The sequence below is a fragment of the Octopus bimaculoides genome, chromosome 3 (genome assembly GCF_046866305.1).
Source record: "Octopus bimaculoides isolate indiv1 chromosome 3, ASM4686630v1, whole genome shotgun sequence".
Classification (NCBI taxonomy): Eukaryota; Metazoa; Mollusca; class Cephalopoda; order Octopoda; family Octopodidae; genus Octopus; species Octopus bimaculoides.
In genome coordinates this window covers 100,267,533-100,289,582 of record NC_142930.1, presented here as the reverse complement: position 1 = coordinate 100,289,582, position 22,050 = coordinate 100,267,533, and the positions used below count along the sequence as shown (strand labels likewise).

The window sequence follows — 22,050 nt, the reverse complement described above, 5'->3', positions numbered from 1 at the left end:
GAATAACATTTAAACTGTAAATTGCACATATGTAAATTATGTAAGTGAATTATCAGAATTAAAACTCCAGTTTATCAATCTCCTTTTACATTGACACTTAGCTCAGTATATGTATATATCTTGTATCCTGTCAATCTAATGTATTTTTTGGTTTTATGTACACAGTATGACAATAAATGAAGAGTCTGGTTTGTTGTGTCTGGTTCTCGGCCAATCTGTTAACTTAATAGAATCTTTTAAAATGGCACAGAATATAGTGGTAAGCATCTTTCTTTTATTCTTTTTCTTTTACCTTTCAGTACTCTAACTGACTTTGTAAGATATTGCACTAGACCAGCTCACAGGTCTTATTTAACTCTTCTGTAATGTATTCCATAATCTATTGTTTCAGAGTTTAGTGTCTTTAATTCAAAACACCTTGCTTCACCTAGCTGCCAAGCTTGACTGACAGATTATCGAGAAATGTTATTTGCAATAGATTAATATGTTTATCGTTTAACGTCCGCTTTCCATGCTAGCATGGGCTGGACGATTTGACTGAGGACTGGTGAACCAGGTGGTTACACCAGGCTCCAATCTGATCTGTAGAAACTCTGCCAAATCAGATTGGAGCCTGGTGTAACCACCTGGTTTACCAGTCCCCAGTCAAATCGTCCAACCCATGCTAGCATGGAAAGTGGACGTTAAACGATGATGATGAGGAAAATGAGCTCAGTCATTTGATTTTATGAAAGTGCATTGGTTGTGAACCCTCTAAAATAATTTACTATTGTTGTTGAGAGAGGATAGGCAATAAGTTTTGGTTTGTTACAGATACCCTTCCTTTTTCTGTGGAGTAGTTGGAATTGTAGTCAAATAACTTATTTGAATTATTAGTTTTCATCAACTGACAACTCATTTCAGACGAAAATTGAAAAAAAAGAAAAATGGAACTGATGCAAAGGTTTAAAGCTGTAGTTATTATAGTATAGAATTTCTCACTTGCTGTTTTACCATTTTGAAGCTCAGATCTTTCCAAATTATGATACTGTGCCTCTTACACTTTTGTGGTGTTATCATCAATATCAGACTAAACTGTTGTATTATTTGTGCTGCAACACCTCTTCTTGTTTGTGTCTGTGAAAAACACTTAATTCAGTACATGCAAGGTGTGATCAAAAACTATCAGAACTGTTGCTATGGTAACTGAGCTAAAGTACACAGAATGAAATTGCTTGACACAGATTGACCACACATGTTCTGTTATTTATAGCAGTGCTTGTAAGAAAAGTGTGTAGGGAGTGGTCATATCAAAAAGATTGGGTTTCAGCTGCACAGGGTCTCCTTGACTGTGTCAATGAAGATGGAAATGGTCATAACAGGTGATGAATCATTGGGCTATGGCTATGACCCTGAAACCAAGGCTCAGCCTTTACAGTGGAAGACCCCAACAAGATTTCAAGATGTCAAAGAAATCAGGAGAATGCAACCGAGATGGCTGCTTGCTATCCTAAAAATGGAGTTTGAGGAATACTCTCATCAATGGAAACAATGCTGGATGAAGTGTGTGGCTTCTGAATGGGACTACTTCAAAGGAAATTAAATACTGAATTGATATATGTTGTAGTTTTCTTTTTATTACACTAGTCTCAATACGTTTTGATCAGACTCCACATTACAAAAATGTGGGACCAAACAGCATCAGAAAACTGAAGCTGTTCTTAATTTATTACCAGAAGTTTTTTTGCTGTAATTCTGTTTGATTTGCTTTCCAGATGAGTTACATACTTGGTGAATCTCCCTATATTGAGTTAGAGTTGGAGAGTGCTCGCAGTAGTCTGATCTTCGAAATAATTAATCAAGAGAAGACTACTTTTGATGCTTCCATGGCTTCACTGAAGTCATACCTGAAGAGAGTTGATCACAACTACAACAGGTAAGAGAAGTCACTTTGTTCACTTGATCGTCACAGGGATATATTTTCTAACAAGTTTGTTTTTCTGTTTTCATTTTCAAATTGATGAAATATTTTTCATAAACTTTTCATAAAGTCTTAGGGAAGGGAAAGGGAAATTAATTCAATAATTACTGGTGAAATATGAGGCAAAATTCAGTGATATATATAAAGAGGCTGAAATTTGGTTTTGCATTAATGGCAAATTTTCTTTAAAAATTTATGATTCAAGTTAAAATTTGGCATCATTTAATGCTACAGAATTGAATTTCTAATTGAACTAAACGACATTGCTATTATTATTTACTTCAGATCAGCCTTGATTTGATCATCCTTTTGCTTTTTAGGACAACATTATTATATATACCCCTTTTTTTTAAGGCAGTAGGGTGAAATTTGGAGAAGATTTGACTGCTATTTCTAGAGTGACTTATATAGAAGTTTCCTTGTTAGCTTGTAGACTACATACATAGTTTTAAGGTGCAACTGTGCTGAAGAGTAAAGGAAAGTTATGTGGCTTATTCTGAGATATGACAAGTAAAGCTCCTTAGTTTTCTTGCAAAATTTCCTTAACTTAGCCTCATAGTCAATGTACATCTTGTTTTTGATAGAATGCATCATTTCATTTAACAATATGATCTCTAATCTGTTTAATTTCAATGTTTCTTTACAGGGAATTACTCGGAAAAGTTGCTCAAGTATCTATTGCAGATTTGAAAAGAGTTGGTCCAAAATATATTCCAAATCTCTTTGATCCTGCCAAGAACCGATGTTCGGTGTGTTGTCACCCCTCAAAGGTTGAAGAAGTATGCAATGGATTAAACCAGTAAGTTTTCTTTTCAGCAGTTCTTAGTTTTTACTATCTTATTACTGTATGGGAGAGGTGATGGTTGTTCAACCAACTACATTTTCCCCACTACATATTTGTTACCCTGTGCTAACATATTGAATCATATTACCTTTATTGATTTTATAATTATTATTACTATTTTTTTTTGTCCACTTTTACCATATTTTTTGTCTTCCTGTTGTTTTCATGTCCACTCTTAGATGTCTGCACTTTTCAATTTGGAAAGTTAAACTTTGCAATGATATTAACATTCAATCTATGTACATCAAATAAGCATTTAAAAATAACAAGGTTGTGATACTGGACTGCCAACCACATGGACATGAATGAGTTGAAACCTTGCTACTAAAGATATTTGTAGTTTAGTAGATAGTGGTAGAAAGCGCATCCAGCTATAAAAGCAATCAATTGCTTTAACAAAATTTATCCCACTTATGAGAAGAAAGATGTTAGATGGTGTTGAAGTGTTTGATAAGTTATTGATTGTGATATGACTGATGATTGTACGTAGTGTACCTAGGTACTGAAGGTATACATCACGTTCTGTATCTAGGTAGGGTAAGTCAACTTAAGAAGGCAGCAAAATGATTGAGAAAATAGATATTGTACTACAAACTCCAGTTCAAAATTACTGTCAATATTTTGCTGTGTTTGTAGATTCACCCAGCTGTGATGAAAGATATCAGATGTCTTGAGAATGTGACATGCAATAAACAAGGTGTCCTATCCAAGAGGAGGTTTTAAAATACTGTCACTCTATCTACAATACCATAAAACAAAGGTTAAACTCTCTTGAATGTCTGTTTAGAAGGCTTGGTGGAATATTCTGTATTTTCTCACTGGAGAAACAACTCTTGTCTGTTTATAGTACTACCTACTGTTGTGTTTACAGGTAGATGAACTCAGCCCTTTATTCTTGGTTAGTTGAAAGGTATCACCCCATCTAACAGGGTGACATCCTTTTGAAGTGATCACGAAAACACGTGATGATTATGATGGTATGGTTGATTATGATAGGGATGATGAATCCAGTATTGCAATCTTCAATAATATGTTCCTCTCTTAATTCACAGCTGGATGCAAAGCTGTAGAAAGTGTATCCAACTATAAAAACAAAACAATGAGAATGTACAGATATTAAAAATATATACATATGCTCAATACACATACTTTATATATATACACATAATATATGTGATACTAATTTCTATAATTTGTTTTTTTGTGTTTTCTTTGCTAGGGTTAACTTGAAGTTGGATGTATTATCAAGCATGAATGAGGACTTTTTGGTGAATGTCTGCTAAAGCTTAACTAACATTGTTAAGTGATGCTTCTACTTTACACAGAAACCAGCAACAATTTGTTAGACACTGTTCTGTTGTTGCTAACTTCAAAATTTTCAAATACCATTCTTCTGTTGATGATTTAAGGGTGTAATAAAGAACATCAGATAAATAGTGTTCCTTATCTTTTCCCTAATGCTCCAGGGATGACTATTGCTTAAAATTGAGAATGAAACCTCAGGCGTCACACTTCATCCATGTATTTTTTGTTCAGTCATAGATTGCTCATTTTTACATTTGTTTTTCCATGCTTGCATGTTATTGCAACATTGGTTTACAGCCAAATGCCTTTCCTGATACTAACCTTTACTTGTTTTTGAAATAATAATACCTGTTTTATTCCACATGGTTTTGAAAGCATGAAGTGGACAGTTGATTTAACAGAATGGAAACAAACACAAAAGACACGTGAATACACACACTCATAAATAAATGCCTATGTGTTTTGCCTTCTCTAATTGTAGAGGAAACATGGGGAAGGGGTAGACCCTGGAAGACGTGGGACGAAGTGGTGAGAAAGGATCTACAAACGTTGGGACTCACAGAGGGGATGACAGAGGACCGAGACTCCTGGCAGTTTGCTGTGCTTGAAAAGACATGTCAAGTTAAGTACAAGCGTGGTTGCCTTTGCATACAGGCTGGTCCATTGCAACCCTCTCCAGCTGAGCATCCCTAATTTTGCAGGCTTGTAAGTGCTGGTGCTGCATAAAAGGCACCCAGTTGCAGAAACCATGTCAAAACAGACATGGAGCTTGAACAGCCCTTCAAATGGTCAGCTCCTATCAATGCATTCCCCATGCCAGCATGGAAAATGGACATTAAATGATGATGGTGATGATTATACACCACTTGGCATAAGGCCACCCCACTCTCAAACACAACCCCCAAACATACATAGCCAAGGGAGCTTTTTCTTTCTTTTTTTTTAACCTGTTTTACAAGTTATTTGGCAACTTCATTAGTGCCAGTGGCTCAAAAAAAGGCATCCAGTACGTTTTGTAAAGCGGTTGGCTTTAGGAAGGGCATCCAGCTGTAGAAACCATGCCAAAGCTGACATCAGCTCAACAGTCCTGCAGCTTATTAGATCCTGTGAAATCGTCCGACCCATGCCAGCATAGAAAACAAATGCAAAGTGATATGCCAGGCCTCTTTTCAGTTTCCATCTACAAAATCCCAAAATCCACTCAAGACTTTGGTTGGTCCAGAAGACATTTACCCAAGGTAGGTGCCATGCAGTGAGGTTTGAACTCAAAACCATGTGGTTCAGAACTGAACTTCTGAAGCACAGCCATACCTGCAACTATTTTGATGACTTGGATTATTTCTTTTATTATAACATATGAATCTTAAAACTGATCCATCTGAGACTGGATAAGAAATGCTTCAGTCATGGATGTGATGCAAGCATCAACCTGGATCTATAAGGAGTCAAGTCTGATTTGTAAAGCAAGGTAGAGAAGACTATAGCTTGATACATACACAACAATATTTATTTGTCTTCAAAGTAAGGCCTCTCACATTTCAGATAAAGTACTGCAATTTACCAAAGGAGGCAATTGCTTAGGATAATATATTCATGAGATCATCATCCAGGGAAATTTGCATTTTTCTACTACCCATGTAAAGGTAAAGATTTTAAATTGAATTATAAATTCATGGTAAACTTTTTGCTAATATGGAAGAGCAGGCATGTTCCTTAGGTTTTTGAAGATGCTTCCATCAGAAAACTAAAGCAATAAAGTAATTTCTGGTAATCCCAGTGGTATTTCCCTTTCTATTATTGTTAGTAAATTTCTGGTTTGTCCTATTCTACCTAAACAAACTCATTACTCAAGTAAGCCCGGCATGACTTTAAGCTAGATAAAGAAAGAAATATTTTGGCATTTCCTTTGGATCAGGTTACAGAAAAAAGTATGAGAGATATCAGGATACATTGTTTTTGTTGACCTTACCAAGACTTTTGATAAAGTAACAACAGCAGGAGGCTCAAAGGAAAAAAAACCTGATAACATGCCAAATGTGATTATTTCCCTTTGTAAAGGTATGAAGGCTGCAGTTATGACAGCAACAAAATCCTTTGGAGGCAGTAACGGCACCAAATAAAGTTGACTTGGTTTCTGAACTTTTTTCTCAACAATTTGTTTCTCATATTAATGGAGGATTTTTTTTTCAATTAGCAGAATTTCAAAGCGAATTACATTACAAACGGGATAAATTTGATTCTCAACATGCTAATTACTGCTGATGCAGCAATCATGGGAACATCTTTTGATAGTTCTCAGTTGTATAGCATTTCTCACATAATGTTAAAACCTTTGCTTTCATCATAAGATCAAATACTATAAGGCATTCTGTCTGTTGTAATGACTGTGAACACCCCTGGTTTGATTATCATCTGATGATCTCACCAACACTCTTTTCAAGTGTAGAATTTAGGGTTTGTACAATGAAAGGTAGATCTGGATTGATTGTAGAGATTCTAGAGCCAGACACCCTATATTCTCAAGAAAACAGACTAGCAAAATTATAAATAATGTCAGGTTTAGGCTCAGAAGGTATACAAGCTAAAAGATTATTGTAACTTCCAAGAAGTATTGTGTAATAGAGAGAAGGAGATAATGGACTGGAATATGGAAGACAACTGGATTTTCCTCTGAGTCACAAACCAGATTTGTATGTAGAACAAGCTGACAATGGTACAATAACAGAGCCATAAAAGAGACAGGCATGGAAAGAGTGAGAGAAAAGTAAGGAGCATGAGACATCAGGTTGCTACAAGAAAAGGTAGACCTCGTGTATATCTAGAAGTCTGTCAATGTTTTGTGTTTATGAGGAGCAGTGGAGTAAGGTGTTTAAAGAAAGAACTTAAATGTGGAATCGAGGTCTAAAAGATTTTGTAATAGCTAGCAGTAAAAATACCAAAGAAATGAAGTCTTGCAATCATCATCATCATCGTTTAACGTCCCCTTTCCATGCTAGCATGGGTTGGACGATTTGACTGAGGACTGGTGAAACCAGATGGCTACACCAGGCTCCAATCTGATTTGGCAGAGTTTCTACAGCTGGATGCCGTTCCTAATGCCAACCACTCCGAGAGTGTATTGAGTGCTTTAACGTGCCACCAGCACGACGGCCAGTCAGGCGGTACTGGCAACGACCACTCTCAAAATGGTGTATTTTACGTGCCACCTGCACAGGAGCCAGTCCAGCGGCACTGGCAACGATCTCGCTCAAATGTCTTTACAAGTGTCAGGAAGGCGACGCTGGGCACAGGTGCCATAATGATTAAGGACATTGAGAAATTACCTTCAAATGGAGCCAGCTATCAAGTTTAGTTTCAATAAAGTTGTTAGGAAAAGGAAGGCAGAGAAAGCAAAAAGTTCATCAGGAATAGTGGAGGCAGTTAGAGAGGCCTGATACTGATGAAACATGTCTTGATTGTAGTTGAAAGTTTTAATGAAGTTAATTTAGAAGACAGATTAGATAAGCTGCAGTTTGGGGTGTGTATCATGATGTATAACCACAAGTACCACATTTCAAGTAAAACAGCTGCAAGAGAAATTCTTCACTCAAAACAATCCACTCATGGTACCCTGGTCTGTGCTAAAGAAATCAGGTGTAGATGAATGTCTTATGAAAGCTGTTACGTACTGGGGTGATGTTAATGAGTCTACAAAACAAGTTTTCAGTACTTGGAAACTTAAATTGAAGTCTTGGTTCTCATGGCAGAAACTTTTTGAGAAAAGTTCCAAATTACATGGTTCTGGGTTCAGTCCCACTGCGTGGCACCTTGGGCAAGTGTCTTCTACTATAGCCTCAGGCCGACCAAAGCCTTGTGAGTGGATTTGGTAGATGGAAACTGAAAGAAGCCCGTCGTATATATGTATATGTATATATATGTGTGTCTGTGTTTGTCTCCCCAACATCGCTTGACAACCGATGCTGGTGTTTATGCCCCGTAACTTAGCGGTTCAGCAAAAGAAATCGATAAAATAAGTACTAGGCTTACAAAGAATAAGTCCTGGGGTTGATTTGCTTGACTAAAGGCGGTGCTCCAGCATGGCCGCAGTCAAATAATTGAAACAAGTAAAAGAGTAAACTTGTAAGTTAAGGAGCCAAACGTGGAAAGCCTAAAGTGCCAGAGAGAGCATGAAATCCTTGTTCAATATGTATTTTAGGGACTTGATACTCTATTCTCAGGGTCAGCAATGGTGAGGAGAGCTCTTGGGCAAGATTACAGAGAACCAGGATTCAAGATGTGATAGATGCACAAGAGCAGTAGTCTCTAGGCATTGGTACACTGGGCAATTGCTCAGCAGGTATAGAATCCCAGTGCTGATCTATGTGTGCTGTGATGTGTTATCAGAAGAAGAAATACTACAGGCTCCATTACCTAGTGAAGAGGCCAATAACAGGGTTAGTCAGAACAGTAAATTCATGAACTGCTCACATTTACCACTAGATATAATTTTGACTTGTGATCTAGATATAAGGAAAGCTTAAGAATAAGGAAGGGCTACAAGAAGTTGTTAGCATTTTTGATGAAAAAAAGTTTCTCTGTATACAAATTTTATGTTTAATCTGTGTTCCAGACAAATGTAAGTTTTTTTTTTCCCCCAAAACTTATGGAACAATGAACAGCTTCATCCACTGATGATTTGTAGTTATCAAATACATCTTTTTTCTTTGTGTGAAAAACCAACTTTACAGGGTCAGTCTTGGTGCACTTAGGTACATGTTATTCAAATATCTGTTTGCATGCATGACTGACACACAAAATGTTGGAGGTGAGGTCAAAATATCAACTTCAAAAGCTGATGTCTTCAACTAGTTTTTGTTTAAAACAATTTTAAAATATTATATTTTCTTTATTTTTTGTTATATTTTTTAATGGCAAAAATAATACAATCTAACAAATTCTTGCACTGCACTAGATAAAAGAGCTTATATATAAGGAATTTATTTGACTGAACTGACCACTATACAAACGATAACCTAACCACTGCAGATGGTTTGTCAAAGAACAGGCTATTTGACTCCATAGTTACGGTTTTGATGAAAGCTGGAAACTCTCATCTTTATAGAATGGAATAGTTAAGTAGACAACAAACAAGAGAGGGCTAAATGGATAGAGGTTCTTACTGATTAACCAACCAAGTGATTGGTAGTTCATATCCTGTCACTGGTGTTGTGCTGTGTCTATTGTGAAAACAATTTTTTTACAATGAACTGGTTCACTAAGCTGTACAGTTATGTCACAGGCCAAAATAATTTATTGTTGTGCTGAATTCACTTCCAACTGTACAAAAAAGTTGTCTATGATAAATAACCAAATGAATATTCATTTTTCCTCATCTTTTTAATACCTTGGAAACTGGAGATAAATACCAACTTACTAGACAAGAGACATAAATATTAACTCAGTGGACAGGGGAATCTTTAAAAGGAAGTAATAAATAATTATATCAAATAGTTTCCCTGACCTCAAGTATATTATAACATGACGTCACAATGATACTAACAGGATTTGAACTCAGAAATATTCAACATAATATCTGAAACAGGCATTCTAAAATAATTAGTCAGATCTTTTAACCTCAACACCAGTCACTGCATATTTCACACAGATCCAAGTGAGGACTATTTGGACAATTATACTGAAGTGAATGGAAAATTTCTCTTCAGTTTTGTGTATAATCATATTTAACACCAAATGATACTCTGATTACCAGAATGAAATGATTGGGTGAAGCCTTTTGGACACTGGAAATTTGGCATGAATAATTGGACAAAGAACCTGTTTTGGTGACAGTATTTTTTTGGCACTGGAGGTAAACACATATATGTACATGCACAAATATACAGATATGGAGAGAGAAACATTACAAGTTATTAATTGAACACAAATGACATAAACTTGCCCTTTCTTCATATACATAGAGAAATTTGCTCACACACATAGGCAAGAGGGAAAGAATAAGAGAAACCTTAAAACTTCTGATGTTAAATCAGCAACACCAAATAGGCAGTGCCAAAATATTTCATACATTCTGATTACAAAATGAATGTTTGATAGTAGTATTTAGTTTTATTACTCTATGATCTGAGCTGAAATTTTACTAGGATCAATCTGCTTTGCTTTGGGCCCTCAACTCTTTTATGGAGTCTTGCAGATGCCATTATGACCTTTGGCATGTCTTGGGTATTAAAGGTTAATTTACATCATGCCAGCTACAATAATAAAATGGAATTGGAAAAGGTTTATTTAGTTGGCCAGTTATCTATTTCACCTATATGAAAGAGAAGGCCTCTAAATGGTCATTCAGCCTGTTAGAAATAACAACCAAACTATGAAGACAGTTGATAATGTAGTCCTAAATACGCTATGCCTTAAAGCCGGAATGGTCATAGCTAGAATGAATGCATTTTATCATACATAGGCCAGAGCAGCTGTCTGGCTTCCATGCTAGTGGCACGTAAATAGCACCATTAGAGCGTAATCGTTACCAGCGTTGCCTTCTAGCACTTGTGCTGGTGGCACGTTAGAAAACCATTCCAGCAAGGTCGTTGCCAGTGCCATTGGACTGGCTCCCGTGCAGGTGGCATGTTGTAAAAAACACCTGTTTGAGCATGGCTGTTGCCGGTACCGCTTGACTGGTCCTCATGCCGGTGACACGTAAAAGCACCCACTAGACTCTTGGAGTAGTTGGCGTTAGGAAGGGCATCCAGCTGTATAAATTCTACCAGATCAGATTGGAGCCTGGTGCAGCCTTCTGGCTTGCCAGTCCTCAGTTAAATCGTTCAACCCATGCTAGCATGGAAAGCGGATGTTAAACGATGATGATGATGACGACGATGAGGGCTGATTTGTCAGGACTGATATAGGGTCAGACAATATCAGCTTCATAATCAGAATTATGGCAAGAAAATTTCATGTATTATGATTACCTTCCACTCTCCAATCCTGTTCTCTTGGCCCTGTGCCACTGTATTAATGCACTCTGCTTTCCCCCAACCTGTGCGTTCTATCCACATGCCCTGTCTCACTCTATTTTTGCTATCTGCTAGCCTCCAACTTGGGTGTTCCAACCACATGTAACAAGAAAATTTTTTCTCTCACCTTACCCCAACAAACCAATCTACATCTCTTGCTCACATTTCCTCCTTCATACACTATGCCTATCCTGTCCTCACACTCCCCAATCCTGTCCTCACACCCCTGTTCCTCTCTATCATTGCTATCTGGTAGCCTCTCCAACTCTATATATACCCAGGTTTTTCACCACTTAGTCGCACTCTTTAATCACTCCCTTCACAATATCCTGCCACTTATATTATGGCACTGAACCTCAAGGGATGCCCTGGCACTTGCCACCATCTATATCTCTCTTCCTTTACTCAAACATCTCATTTATATTCTGATCCCCATTCCTTGTGAGTATGCCTGGCATTTTGCCACCATCTCTATGCTGCTGTCTCCTACTCTCTCTCCTTCTCCTGCACTTCCCTCAGGTTGGGCAACTGTGTATTTTCTTTGTGGTAGCACACCTGTTTCTGTCTTCATTCCTGATCTTTCTCTCCTTAGCCAGGTAACCTTGTACTTCCTCTACAGCAAGACACCTGTCTCTCTCTCTCTCTCACTATAACCTTTTCATCATTATCTCCTCCAATGCATCCTCCCCTCTTAAAAGTTTTCTTTTGTCTTGCAAGTACTTGGTGACCCTGCCCATGCAGGTGCCACTTAAAAGCACCCAGTCCACACTGTAAAGTGGTTGTTGATCATAAGGGCATCCAGCTGTAAAGACCTTACCAAAACTGACCTCACCTGTGCTTGTGCCACATAAAAAGCACTAAGTCCACTCTGCTGGGTGCTTGGTGTTAGGAAGGGCATCCAGCTGTAAAAATCCTGCCAAAACAGTCACAGAAGTCTTGTGCAGGCTTTGCCCTGGCTGGCTCTTGTGGAAGCGTCCCACCTATGCTAGCATGGAAGATGGACATTAAATGATGGTGATGATGATGATGATGATATGCCAAAAACCAGAAGTGAAGTCTTTGACCCTTTAGCATTTAAACCAGTCATATTAGGCCTAAATATTCTTCCTGTTTTCTGTTCAAACTGGGAAGATCTGGCCTTTCACACTTAACCTACAATGTCATTCTAAAAATATACAACCACATCATTAAAAACACAAAGCTACAAGATAATGCATGAGTAATTGAAAACAGTGAATAAATAAGCATTATATTTGAGAGAGTACTCTGAATGCTGAAGAGTTAGAATAATGGGCAATTAACTAGCATGGTGTATTTTGTTGATCTTTTTCCCATTTTACTCTTTTTTTTTTTTTTTCTTATAAGGCAACTTTTGTAAAAATTTAATTATTTATTTTAAAATTGTTTTTCATCTTTATATATTCTAATGTTAATTATAAATATTTCTATATCTGCTCAGAAATACAGAGTAGTATAGAGTAAAAGTCAGCAATAGGATAAGAGTTGTAAAAATGAAAATTTAAAAAAAAAATTTCACTTAAAAAAAAAAAAACCTACACAATTTTTGTTTTTCTCGTCCATGGGAATTTCTCTCAGACAACATTGGCAGTCCTTGAAATGTCACAATAAAAATTAGATTCCAAAATTAAATCTTTCACTTAGGTCATGGGCAAATAAACAAACATACGAAAACAAAAATGTAAACAGAGAGAGAGAGAGAGAGAGACAGCAGGTTTAAACTGGTTTCCTTCAATTCTGCTGTTTGGTGACAGGTAATGTGAAAATTATTGTTAAGTGAATGCTTTGTTGTGTGAAAGCTGCTACTACATTGAGCAAGTTGGAAGTAACTACATACAAAACTTTTTACCAAATTTTTTTTTTATAGAATGACTGTGAGTTAGTGCATTGGTAAATTGAAGTATAATATATCTATTGTATAACGTGCAGTGAATTGGCATGTGGGTTACAGTAAAGTTGTGCATAGTGACCTGATGTCTGACATAATGAAGTTGTAGATGGTGAACCAGTGTGTAAGATATAGGTATGTTGTATATGGTGAACTGGTATGTGACATACAGAGAAGGTGTTTATAATGAACTGATGTGTGACATATAATAGTGTATGATAAACTGGTATGTAGTAATTTGATATATTGTAAACTGAAATGTAGTGAGTTGATTAAAGTTTAACCACTGGTGAATATTAATAATCAAAGGTACTGCTTATTGAGAATGGCTTGGTAGTATGTACTGTGTTTTAGGTGCTTTCTCAGACCTCTCACTCTTGACCTAGCAGACTCTCCAGGATGTGGTAGTTGGAGGAAGAGAGGACTGCATCATTTCAAGGGAGAAAATTGGAGCAATATGAAATTAAGTGCCTTGCTTAAGGGAACACGATTTGTGGTCCACGGATTGAGCCTATAACTTTATGATCACGAACTCAACATACAGAAAAAAAAAGTACTCAGAACAACCATGTTATTGTTTAATCTTAGATCAGATATTATTCAGTTGACTTAGAATCAAAAACATTCCAGCCTTGACTATCTGGTCATTTTTTTTTTTAAGAATATCGTAACTTGGATTACATTATTTAATGCGTCCTTTCTCTTTCAAGATAGTGAGGTGCTATTTGAGAGAAATTTGGCTGCTATTTCTCACAGGTTAAACAATCACAGAGATTGCTTTATTGACTTGCCTAATACAATGTTGTTGTTTAGCCCCAGGTCAGTGCAGATCAAGTAGTCTTACAATGAAGGTATTCCAACTGTGATTATCCCAACTTTATTCAAGCAAAGCTATTTAGACAATATCATAAAATCTGTCCTTCCATTTTTTTAATAAGGGCGTAATTTAGTGGAGATTTAGTTGCAATTTCTAACAAGTCAATCAAACATGTAAAGATTCTCTCGTTAGTTTGTTTACAATGGCATTGGGATGAATCAGTATGCAGTGTACAGTAATTGCATCTGGAGATCTAAGTTTGGTTTGGTTTGGTTTTCTTTTTTATATTTTGCTAAATGAGTTTGTCGCAGGAGGAATGGCAATGCTCACAACCTTTCTTTTAGTCTCCAAGACTAGCAGGCAGAAGTTTACCCAGACAAGAGACCAAGTCCGACCACTTACAACAGAATGGTCTCGCTAAAAGCACCCGAAGGCAACAGGTTAACTCTACCATCCCCAAAACAAGAATGACCCTTCCAATAGGCTTCCACACAGTTTCCATCAATCAAATTTCTCTCACAAGGCTTTGGCTTGCCTGAGGCCCCAGCTGAAGACACTTAACCAAGGCACTATCGAACATGACTGAACAAGAAACCATGCAGTTGTGAAGATTGGCCAAAAGTTTCAAAACTTCATTGATTATGATGATGATGATGGTATCAGGTATTTCTTTAGAGAAGGCCGTATTATAGGGCTGTATTGCAGGGTCAACTTTATTGTCATACTCTTACTTACGCAAGGTCAAATTTGATAGAGAAGTTTACAGTCTGTAAAGTCAAATAACAAAATTTTACACCTTTGAAGATGACAAGGTATGGGAGCCTCTATGTGGTTACTCAGCTTGCTAGAAACAGCAACCAATTCTTGCTCAAATTACATCCTACCATCTTGAAAAATGGGACATATCTTTAACACCCAAGATAAAAATGTAATGGTCATGGCTGAAATGTCTTTGATCATAAGGTTTGCTCAGTCTGAACTGACCTATAGCCTCTATGTGATCATTCAACCTGCTATAAATCACACACCACACCCAGCTATCTTAAATAAAGAAGGATACACTCAGCAAAATGTAGTCCCTGATATACAAAAAGACCGGATGACCATGGCTGGAATGTCCTCCATTATACGACAGCTTGAGCAGGGCTGACCTAGAACTAAAAACAACATTTCTTTCTAAAAATACCACAGCATATAGTGAGTTTTTGAATGTTATGTTATGTTTGCAAACACTAAATCTTTTCTCTTTAATAAAGATTCGTTAGTATTTCATTTCTTTAGAGTAATTGAATGACAGACTTAAGTGTTTAGTGACTTTTTTAATTATGTCCTAAGCACAAGTCCCATCAAGATTGAGAAAATAAGTTCACTTATATACTTGGGTTGATTCAAATCACTATATCACTTCCTTAAAAACTTTTGGCTCTTGCACCTGTACTTCACAGCAGAAGTGTTAAGGGCTCTCTCTGGTGAAGAGGATTGACCTGCAAGAGTCCTGTGCCAATGCGACACAAAAAGCACTTGTGCCAGTGCCACATGAAAATACTCATGCAGTACCACATTAAAAGCACCCAGCTCACACTGCAAAGTGGTTGGCATTAGCAAGGGTATCCTGCTGTAGAAACCATGCCAAATCAGACTGGAGCCTGGTGTGCAGCTCTCTGGCTTGCCAGCTATGGTCAAACCCTCCAACCCATGCCAGCATGGAAAATGAACATTAAATAGTAATGATGATAACTCACTATTTTCTCTCTTGAAGGTGGCAAGTGGGCAGAATCAGCATTTCTTCCACCTCATTACATTCCAAGTTCAAATTCTGCTGAGGCCAGCTTTCCTTTTCATCCTTTCAGAGTCAATTAAATAAAGTACCAGTCAAGTATTGGGGTTGATGTAATCAACTTACCCCTCCCCTCAAAGTTGCATACCTTGCACCAAAATTAGAAAGCAATATTTTCTTTCTTGCATAATTTTTGTCTGAAATTAAGTTGAAACAGGTATTGCATTACAGCAAAGTCATGCATACCATTCATAAACACACTATTATTGTTTATTTGTTTTGTTTGTTGCACATGATACATTCATAATCTAGTGAATGATACACACACTCTCTCTCTCTCTCTCTCTCTCTGGGTTTCAATTCTATACTGCAATACAATGGCACAAATACCACAGTATACTGGTATGCTGCAAGGAATGTCTAGGTATACTGTGGATTCCTAAAATTAAGGCTTTAGAAAATGCATAGAAATGTTTAAGTCTTAGAAACTGTAGTGCGTGGGAAATGAAAAGGTTCACCTACCTTCCTCTCTCGTCTGCACCTGTCTAGTAGTTGTCACTCTGGCGATCCTATCCTACCCTGTCACCCAGTAACAAGCAGCTCCTATCTCCAACCTGAGAGCCAATTCCCACATATCCATTTGCAATGCCTTGGCTGGTCAAAAGAGTATAACCTTCTCCTGTCCCCACTTCTGTTTCATGCTTCCTCTTCCAGTCAGTCCCTTGACCATTGACATCATGGCCCTCTTCTTCTGGCTCATCCCCACACGCCCCCCTGATCTCAAAGATCACCTCCTCACTTCACTCCGTGTCGAAATCTACCACCTGCCCAGATGGGTACCTTGCATGTTGTGACCTTTTTAAACTGGGAACCTCGTTCTCTTCCTCTTCTCCACAATCATCATCCAACAAAGCAACAATCCTACGAACATCCAAGACATGACGCAGCATTCCATCCACAGAGATGTTATTTTTGGAATTGACAACCACCACTATTCCTCTGTACCACTATGTTGTGCAGCATGCCTTTTGGTGGCTTGATCCAGACTTCATTTCCCATCTCCACGAAATCGGGCCCTCTCTCTTCTATAGGGCATCTCAATGGTTTATTCAGACACTGCCATTCATATTTGAATATCACTCTATTTGGCACAGACTCTTCGGCCTGTCCCAATCGGGGTGACATGTTGTACCAGAACACCGCTTCCATCGAGAGATACATCCCCTGCCAGTAGTGTGTTATATCCACTGCTAATTGTCTCCATGCACACCCGGAGCGGGGTAGATGGACTGACACCTGTCGCAGTTCCTGACCACCTTCTGGATGCTCTGTCTGTAACATCAGCGTTAATCCCCCTGGTGAGATACAGGGTCCTACCCACACTCGTATATGATGCATGGCATGCAGTCTCCTTAGCTCAGAGTCATTTAACTGCCTTGTTTCTCTCTGAAGGCACAAAGATCACATTCAGCTTTAGGCCGAACTCACCAATCAGCTCCCCTAGAATCCCAAGGTGGTGCTTCACTAGCATTTCCGCAGCCCCTTTGATTTGCACCTTCTTCTTGTTGGTGATCACTGATCCTACCCAGCCAAGCACAGTAGCTGAATCCATCCTGATTTCGATGGGGCACAGCCCCCATTTCAGGGCCAAATTCACTCCCTTCAGCACTGCGTCCAACTCGGTGACATTGATGTAGTTGTAGTCGTCTGCTTTTTGAAGCCAGGTGGTAGCCTCCACTTTGGTACCTCCACTCTCCAGCATGATGCTTCCATTATCTAAGTGACCAGGTTAGTAGTGGGGGGAGGGTGCTCTGAAAGTGTAGCTGCTAAAATAAGAATAGCCTGAGCAAAGTTCAGAGAGATCTTACCTCTCTGCTGGTGACAAAGGGCCTCTCACTCAGTGTAAGAGGTAGACTGTATGACGCATGTGTATGAACAGCCATGCTACATGGCAGTGAAACATGGGCTGTGACTGCTGAGGACATGCGTAAGATTGCAAGGAATGAAGCCAGTTTGCTCCGATGGATGTGTAATGTCAGTGTGCATACTCAACAGAGTGTAAGTACCTTGAGAGAAAAGTTGAACCTAAGAAGCATCAGTTGTGGTGTGCAAGAGAGATGATTGCGCTGGTATGGTCATGTGGCGAGAATGGATGATGATAGCTGTGTGAAAAAGTGCCACACCCTAGCAGTTGAGGGAACCTGTGGAAGTAGAAGACCTGGGATGAGGTGATGAAGCACGACCTTCAAACATTAGGCCTCACTGAGGCAATGACTTGTGTCTGAGACCTTTGGAAATATGCTGTGCATAAGAAGACACGGCAAGCCAAGTGAGACCATAATCCGAAGCCTCTGCCAGGGGTGTAGCCAACCCACTTATGCGTACCTTTCCTTCATTGGACACTAAACTCCGCTTGCGAAGGCCTGTTGAGGCAAGTGAAATCGAAATCGAACCAAATTCAACGACTGACACCCATGCCAACCTCTCCTTCATTGGACACTAAACTCAGCTCGCGAAGACCTGTTGGGGCAAGTGAAATCGAAATCGTGATGGCACCTGTACCACTGGAGCACTAAGAGCACTGTCCGAGCTTGATCATTGCCAGAGCAGCTGTCTGGCTTCTGTGCCAGTGGCACGTAAATAGCACCATTTGAGCATGATCGTTACCAGCATCGCCTTCCTGGCACGTGAAAAGGCATTCGAGCGAGATCGTTGCCAGTGCCCCTGGACTGGCTCTTGTGCGGGTGGCACATAAAATACACCATTTTGAGCGTGGCTATTGCCAGTACCGCCTGACTGACTTTCGTGCCGGTGGCACGTAATAGCACCCACTACACTCTCGGAGTGGTTGGCGTTAGGAAGGGCATCCAGCTGAAGAAACTCTGCCAAATCAGATTGGAGCCTGGTGTAGCCATCTGGTTCGCCAGTCCTCAGTCAAATCGTCCAACCCATGCTAGCATGGAAGCAGACGTTAAATGATGATGATATATATATATATATATATATACACATGTTTATATATATATATGCATTTATATATATATATATGTGCGCGTGTATGTGTGTGTGTGTGCGCGCATGTATATATGTGTGTGTATGTATATATATGTGTGTGTGTGTCTGTGTTTGTACCCCCATTAACGCTTGACAGCCAATGTTGCTGTGTTTATGTACCCGTAACTTAGCCGTTTGGCAAAACACACCGATAGAATAAGTACTAGACTTACAAAGAATAAATTCTGGGATCGATTTCTTTCACTAAAATTGGTGCTCCAGCATAGCCGTAGTCACACTGAACAAGTAAAACAATAAAAAAAACTATGACATTTTAACACCATGCAACACCAGATATCTCTGCTAGTGTAATATGAATGTGAAATGTTTTGGTGTATGACTTTTGGCCCACCTATACATACATGCATACATATATATACACACACACACACACACTAAGCTACAGTAGAAGGCTATAGTAGTAGATGCTTGCCCAAGGTGCCATGCAGTAGGACTGAGCTTGCAACCATGTGGTTATGAAGCAAACTTCTCAACCACACAGCCACACATGCACCTATATAGTATATATAAATTACCATTAGGTCCCCTAAACCTGTAAGGCAACTACTCAGTGTGCTCATACCTTAAAATGGCAAGGTGTATGTATCAGTGGTCAGGTTGCAGGTGTACAATGAAAAATCAATACTAGCTGCCAAAAGAGAAACTGATTAATGACTCAATTAAATAATGTGTATCAAGCTTTGAACTTTTTGGCATGCTGTGAGGCAAAGCAGAGACTAACATTCCAAGCAGAGCACCTTATTAGAAGAGAAATATCTCTATATCACTCTGCCACACAGCAATATGCCTCACTTTTGTTTAACCCAAATTCAATTTAGGATGTCACAGACATTAAATAAGCTACCAATTTTAGTGATTTTTAATTATAGCGCTTACTATCGATTTACTCTATTACTCATGTCTGTGCTATAAAAATTCATGCAAGGTTTCAGCTGTCAAGATGGTCACGGTTGGAATGCCTTTGATCATAGGTCTGCTTCACATGGGGTGAAACACAATAATATTCATACAAAAATTACACCATTTTCTCTGTCGAGGTATAGTAATGCTTGAAATTTTAGTTTCTTCTTTATCTCGTCATACATCTTCAGGTTCACTCTAATTTAATTCTTACAAACACAAACCATCACCAGATCATATATTCTATTGACTGTTCTTTTACTATATGTTTAACATTCATGCAACTGTTTATTATGTAAATGATTTCTCTGCATATTAACATAAAATAAGATAAACTTATAGGTTGGCCATATCCTGTGATGAACTTATAATTACATATCCTCTACTTCTAAATTTTTCTCTACTTTTTCCTTTCTTTTTTATATGACTTAGTCTGAGAAAGAAGGGTAGCTTCCAAATCTCTTTCAGGGCCTTGAGACTGGTGTGAGAAAGAGAACAAGTTATCCTTAGACTGGTGACATAGCTCAACTGCTCACAATGGAGTATACTCCATTAATGCTACCCAAGCGACGAGGTGGCAGAATCGTTAGGACACCGGGTGAAATGCTTAGCTGTATTTCGTCTGCTGTTATGATCTTGAGTTCAAATTCCGCCGAGGTCGACTTTGCCTTTCATCCTTTCGGGGTTGATTAAATAAGTATCAGTTACACACTGGGGTCGATGTAATCGATTTAATCCCTTTGGCTGTCCTTGTTTGTCCCCTCTATGTTTAGCCCCCAGTGGGCAATAAAGAAATTTTTTAAAATGCTACCCAAGGGTCAAGAAGGTGTTAGACAGGGAGATGGATTAAGTCCTATGAACAAAAAATATCCCTACAACAAGCTTCTAACCATTTTCAATCCACCAAATTTTAATCTTAAGACTTTCAAGTTGCTGTGTAATATGATTGAACTTGAAACCGTGCAGTAACTAACTGAACTTCTTAATCACATGGTCTTGGCTGTGCTCAGTTTATTGTCAGATATTTATGTCACTTACTTGAACATTAATGGGTAATCAGTCTCATTGACTTCTTATAGAAACCAATGGCTACTAGCTCCTCTTCTAGTTGCACCCCAATATTGCAAACTACCAAATTACAGGTCAAATTTACAATATCTACAATGGTCAGTTGATCCTAACCTATTGAACCTATTTTCAGCTTGAGAATTTATGAGTGAAATTTCTTGGTTGGTGCAGGGAATAGGAACTACAAACTTCTCAGTTGCCTGTCTTATTAACTCAGACACCTGTTGTTCATGTAACAAGTTGTTGTTTATGTACTACTTGTCAGTGGCTTACTAGATATGAGAGTTGGAATGCTACCTAAATAAATGTTTATGAGTCTAATCTCAGCTTGAGAAATAGCAGAAATGAATGAAACTCTTAAAAAAGAAAAAAAAAACCCCTGAGAAAAACTGAAGTTAACAATCTGAGAAACTTTCTGCTGTCTCTTATAATTTAAGTACTAAACAATGAGCCATTGAAATATCTCCCTTATGTCTGGCCTTTGTTTCTATAAATAGTGATTTTCTACTTTGGTGAAAGACAAAATATTGGAAAGAAATATAGGTAATGAATCAATTCCAACATATTACAAGTACCTACTTTATCAATCTTTGTATTTATTTGGTTTAGTATACCTAGTGATAAATACAATAATATATGTATGCAGTTTGTTTCTCCACCTTATGCTTTTAACTTATAAATGTTGAAATTACATTTGTGGGATCTGAACCGAGAAACTGGACGGACAAGGCTAAATATTGAAAACCATTTTGTGCTGTGTTCTTATGTTTCTGTCACATTGCTCCTCTCTTGTAAGCAATAATTATATCTTCTAAATGTTTCTCAACTGAACAAACAGTTTTAGGGTGTGTGGTAGCCCCAGTTGTTCCAGTCCCGCCTCAAGTTTACCGACATAGTTTTCTTTCAGAGTTTGTCGTATAGTTTTACGACATAATGACTGCAGTGAAGGCAACACAGGTGATGTGGTGTAGCCAAGTCCGGTGAGATATTGGCGCATTTCTTTCATGTGTAGAAGATTTGTCCTACATGTATTCAGTGAGTGTATATCTGTATAACCTCGTTCATAAATATAAGACAGATTTAACAGGAATGTCAGTACAGTTTTGTAAATTTGTTCGGGTGAAAGCTGGCAGGATAACAGAGCCATGTTAACTATCTGAAAACGATAAGAAAAAGAAAAGGAATAAATATTAGAAGTAAAATTGAGATTACATGCCTATTTCATGAAAATTGATGTTTGTAATTATATTTGTAATAATCAAATAAATTTCACAACAACAGAAAATGTTTTGTTCTGATATTATTGTTATAATTATCAGGAGCCTATTGTATACAGAGCTCAATTTCAATACAATTCAAATGAGTTAATGTCAATTTAATTTATCAAC

The 22,050-nt window shown here is 38.1% G+C and overlaps 2 protein-coding genes and 1 long non-coding RNA gene across 4 annotated transcripts in view; 1 reads left to right on the top strand and 2 right to left on the bottom strand.

Annotated features, from left to right (window-relative positions):
- Positions 1–4,238, top strand: part of LOC106872085 (uncharacterized protein C05D11.1) — a 44,471-nt gene extending 40,233 nt beyond the window's left edge. The window contains exons 20-23 of the mRNA XM_014918940.3: positions 166–259; positions 1,755–1,915; positions 2,607–2,759; positions 4,024–4,238. Of these exons, the coding sequence (XP_014774426.1) occupies positions 166–259; positions 1,755–1,915; positions 2,607–2,759; positions 4,024–4,087 (472 nt within the window). The 3' untranslated portion in view covers positions 4,088–4,238. The remainder of the gene's footprint in view (positions 1–165; positions 260–1,754; positions 1,916–2,606; positions 2,760–4,023) is intronic.
- LOC149136640 (uncharacterized) lies at positions 1,595–12,809 on the bottom strand. The gene is made up of 2 exons (XR_016241155.1): positions 12,677–12,809; positions 1,595–3,887 (listed from the first exon to the last, which is right to left on the bottom strand). It is a non-coding gene; the product is annotated as an uncharacterized LOC149136640 (long non-coding RNA).
- An 8,429-nt stretch (positions 12,810–21,238) lies between these two features.
- Positions 21,239–22,050, bottom strand: part of LOC106872091 (uncharacterized) — a 30,512-nt gene continuing 29,700 nt past the window's right edge. For both annotated transcript variants that reach the window (XM_014918950.3, XM_014918951.3), the window contains exon 4: positions 21,239–21,818. In XM_014918950.3, coding sequence (XP_014774436.1) covers positions 21,474–21,818 — 345 coding nt within the window. In that variant the 3' untranslated portion in view covers positions 21,239–21,473. The remainder of the gene's footprint in view (positions 21,819–22,050) is intronic.